Source organism: Pinus tabuliformis, chromosome 9 (assembly GCF_031772625.1).
Source record: "Pinus tabuliformis cultivar Carrire ecotype Pingquan chromosome 9, CPIR1, whole genome shotgun sequence".
NCBI classification, from domain to species: Eukaryota; Viridiplantae; Streptophyta; class Pinopsida; order Pinales; family Pinaceae; genus Pinus; species Pinus tabuliformis.
In genome coordinates this window covers 811,260,017-811,264,390 of record NC_142307.1, presented here as the reverse complement: position 1 = coordinate 811,264,390, position 4,374 = coordinate 811,260,017, and the positions used below count along the sequence as shown (strand labels likewise).

Genomic DNA, 4,374 nt, shown 5'->3' with positions numbered 1-4,374 from the left:
AAGTCAAAAGTTAAAATGTCATGGAGATGGAACGTGAGAGAAAATTGTGAGTAAAAATTGTAATTTTGAAAATTAATTTTTTAATCTTGATTATAAGCATTTGATTACAACTAGATATATGGGTATATTTTTTTTCCATAAAGTTGATTTTAATTTATACTCATCTTTTATATAATATTAAAATTAATTTCAATATAAGCTTAATGTAACTTGGAGCCAAAAAATAACGCATTTCCTCACCAAATTCCAAGATATGAGTGGAACATTTTCAAAATTTTATTTAAAAAAGAAATATAAAACACTGATCAATATCTAATTATATAGAGAATATTTTTAATTTATTAAATTTATATATATTTGTAAAAATATCTGTAAATTTGGATGAAAGAATTATGAATTTAGGTGAGGGTTCTTCTTTGAAAAAAAAAAGACGTGTATATTGGATAGGGTGTTTATCATCAAAATTAAGGTGTTTATCATCAAAATTATGCAAGGGAAAATTTTATTCCTAAAATTGGTTTTATTATCAACCTCTTCACATGAAATTTGAACCCTAAACCTAGAGACTAAATCCACTAAAACATGGCAAATATTAAGTACCATGAAATATTCTAATTACTAGATTACTACTTTTTGCATAATATTAAAATGAAACTAAAATAATCTATACAATTTAAGTATACAATTTAAGCATTCAATAAAACCTTTACGTTCAGATCAGAACAAGTGTTGGCCAAAAACGCAATCCTCAGTTAAGAAAAAAGGAAAAACTCATTATTTAGTTAATGAATTTCAGGAAACGAGGGGAACACTGAAGATTTTATTGAAAAATAAATAAATATAAAGTAATGATTAATATTCAATTAAACAGACAACATCTTCAATTCATAAGATTTACAAATACTTGTAAAAATATATTCAAGTATATTGGAGCAAGGAGCAAGTGTCTTGTATTATTTTTTTGATTATGCTGAATCTAAGTCTTGTCGATCTGTTTATTGGATGGAAGAAAAATGATTAACTTGGGTAAACTTGTTTATTGGAATGAAGAAAAATAATACTCAGACTCTGTGAGTTTGATTATTGGATGGAAGAAGAACAATGAACCCACAATGAGATGTTTATCACCTGTTTGATGGAAGAAGAAGGATCAACCCACAATGGGATGTTTATCACCAGGATTATGCGAAACTTGGTCAACTACCCTTGAGATAGTTTTAATCCCCAAATAGATTCTATCCTCCACCTCTCCCTATAAAATTTTTAACCTTAAATCTAAAAACTAAACCCAAGCAAACTAACTGATCTACACCTCATTTAAAAAAACAAAACGAAAGAAGAAAAATATTAAATTCATGCTTATTAGCTTATCCTAAATGACTGATACAATTCAAGCATTCATTGAAGTCTCGGCCTTCAGATCAAAACAAGCGTTTGGCAAAGAAACAGTCCTCACTTTTATGAAAACAACTTATTTTAACTCAGACCATTCAAACATTCGATGAAGCCTCTACGTTCAGATCAAAGCTTTCAGCAGAAGAAGAACCCGTTTTAAGATACTGAGCAGGCTGGATGCTTTGTTTTCCCTTCTCTTCATAACTGCTCGGATTATCTTTTGCAGAAACTCCACATACATCCTGTTCTGCAGACATGGTATCGTTAACTACACAAAAGTCTTCCCACTGGAACGATGGCAGACAGGGTCGTTTGGTTTTTGTAACTTTGACACCCAGATCTTCTCCCCTGACCATTTTCTCCCAAATACCAAAATTCATGTGCTGAGTTTTCATATATTGAATTCTCTCCATCAAAGCAACAAATTCCTCGAAATCGTCCCCAGAATTTTCAAGTGATTCCTCTCGCTGCTGTTTGGCCTCCAGTCGACCTATTTCATTTTGAGAGTGCTCCTCATTTTGACCCAAACTACATGATTCCAACTCCAGCAATCTATTGGGTTTCTTGCAGAAATCCATGGATGCAACACAAATACTTTACTGTCGATTTAAGAATAATGAAATCATAGAGTGATCAATATCCTTCTAGCTCTGTAACAGTCACAAGTCAAAAAACTTCAGAGACAGAACAAACATGGAAAACCTCAGAGCAAATTACATCTATATTTCACTGGCTTTGTGTAAAACCCAACTACAGAAATATAATATGAGGGAAAGAAAAAATTGAAAGAAACATTATTGCGAAGAGCAAAAAGTAAAGGTTAACTTGAAAACCTGCGATCAGCAGAATGGGACAGAAAATAATGGAATCAGCGCACATGCATACCCTGTACTATGGCATCAATTCAGAAAAATCAAAATGAAGCGCGAGAAGATAAAGGGACGTTACAGGAAGGAAAATCTATATAATATCTTGGTGGTTGAGTGCAGATAGAACTCAAGGATGGATGTGCCAGTCATTCTGCTCTTCGGTCCAATCAAAGCTCGTTGCTCTGCTGAAATTATTCAATTCAAAGCGAGGAGATAGCTGTTTCTCAGCTACTATTCATACGTCATGCACATGATGTTAGCATTTCTACGTCAGCCGGTCGTCGAACAATCTGTCAGCAACCAGAATACATATGAGTAGGGATGGAATTTGATCCGCAAATTACTTGTTACATCGTGATTGGTATGTAGGGATGAAATGTGATTGGGTAAATTATTTGTTATATTGCGATTGATATATAAATAGGGATGGAATTTGATAAACAAATTACTTATTTTGATAAACAAATTATCTATTATTATATTGTGATTAATATAGGGATAGAATTTGATAGAAAATTTATTTGTTACATTATTACATTCCGGAACATTAATATATTTTTGATAAAATATAATTATTAAGTTTAATAAATACTTTATTTTTAAAAATCTTAACTTACAACTTATTTTTAAATAAAAAATAAAAATATGAAATAGTGAGATAAACCATCAACTTAAAGAAATGTCTTAGAATTGAAATTCCTTTCCTACTTACAAAAGTCTAGGGTGAAAACGCCAAAGGTTGAGTTCAGAAATGATTCCCTCTAGTAAAGCTGATGGGAGGGAAGGATTAGATATTTCAATTTCATATTCTTATCAAAATGAATATTTTATTTTGTAGCGATTCCCATGGTATGACATTGTTGTTAAATGTCCTTTTGGCAAGGATTCAAAGTATCACAAAGTTCAAGGTGGGATATGAAATAATATATTGAATACATGTTTCGAAAACGTTGAACATAAAAATGAATTTGTTTTCCAAACTTTACATTGGTTTATCTTCACATGCATTTCATGCGAAGACCCGTGATGTTTTTGAAATGTATATAATATAATAAGTGAATAATAAATTAATTTTAAAGTATATTAGTGTTTGAATTTTTGTTTGTTTCTTTGTGATATTAAAATAGTGTTTAAATTCTTGGGAAAGGAGTTTATTTTTTTATATATACAATTGATTATTAAAGTCTATTTTAAAAAAAAAATTAATTTATAAATTTTTTAATTAAAATTCATATATTTTTAATTATAAAATTATTTCAAAATTTTATATTAATAACTAAATTATTGAAATCATTGTAAATAATTAATATTATTAATTTGTTATAATAATATGGACACAACATAAATAGAGTAATCAAAACAAAAAGTCTAAGAAAATATAGAGATCCATCTAGTTTGTTCTTCCCATAGAGATGTGTAAACTTTTGAAATCTATATTTAGTTTAAAGCAAAAACTGTGAAGTTAAGTCTTGAAATGTATGGAAAAAACTATGTAGTTATTTTTTATTATTTAGATACTATGATTATAAGTAATTTGCAATGTATATTAGAGTAGGAAAATTTTTTTAATAAAGAAAATGTGATGGGAAAAAATTATAATAAAGGGGGATTTTATTTCTCATATTTATTTAGTTATTTATTAAAGAAAATAATTACATTTTTCAATTTTTTTTAAAGATATTAAAAAAACCATATGAAATATTATTAATAATATATGAGTTAAAGAAAAATAAATACTTAGAAAAAGGTGTTATAATTTAATGAGGATAATTGTTCTCGAACTATTTTTTTAACTTTATTTTGAAGTTTTTAATTATGTAAAAATAATATCTACAAATAAATTGTTAAAAAAAAAAAAAAATATGTAATGGCCAAAAGAGAAAATATATACAAACTTGTTTTTCATTATATTCTTTTCAATGATATAACACATTATATACATGATGAAACATTCATAAACCCTCAATCTATTAACCCTGGATTAAAACGTAATCGTAGTTTATTTGACCAGATCTACAAAACCATGAGGAAAACCATCATGTTAAAACGATGCACAAAATCACTCAACCCTTCAAACCCCCCTTTATATGTTTTGCATATATGTCATGCA

The 4,374-nt window shown here is 28.4% G+C and overlaps 1 protein-coding gene across 1 annotated transcript; it reads right to left on the bottom strand.

Moving 5' to 3' along the window:
- Positions 1 to 1,254: 1,254 nt before the first annotated feature.
- LOC149151276 (uncharacterized) lies at positions 1,255 to 2,314 on the bottom strand. The gene is made up of 2 exons (XM_089445763.1): positions 2,229 to 2,314; positions 1,255 to 2,045 (listed from the first exon to the last, which is right to left on the bottom strand). Exon 2 carries the CDS (start codon positions 1,971 to 1,973, stop codon positions 1,491 to 1,493), a length of 483 nt encoding a protein of 160 aa, XP_089301889.1. The 5' UTR covers positions 1,974 to 2,045; positions 2,229 to 2,314; the 3' UTR covers positions 1,255 to 1,490.
- Positions 2,315 to 4,374: the final 2,060 nt, after the last annotated feature.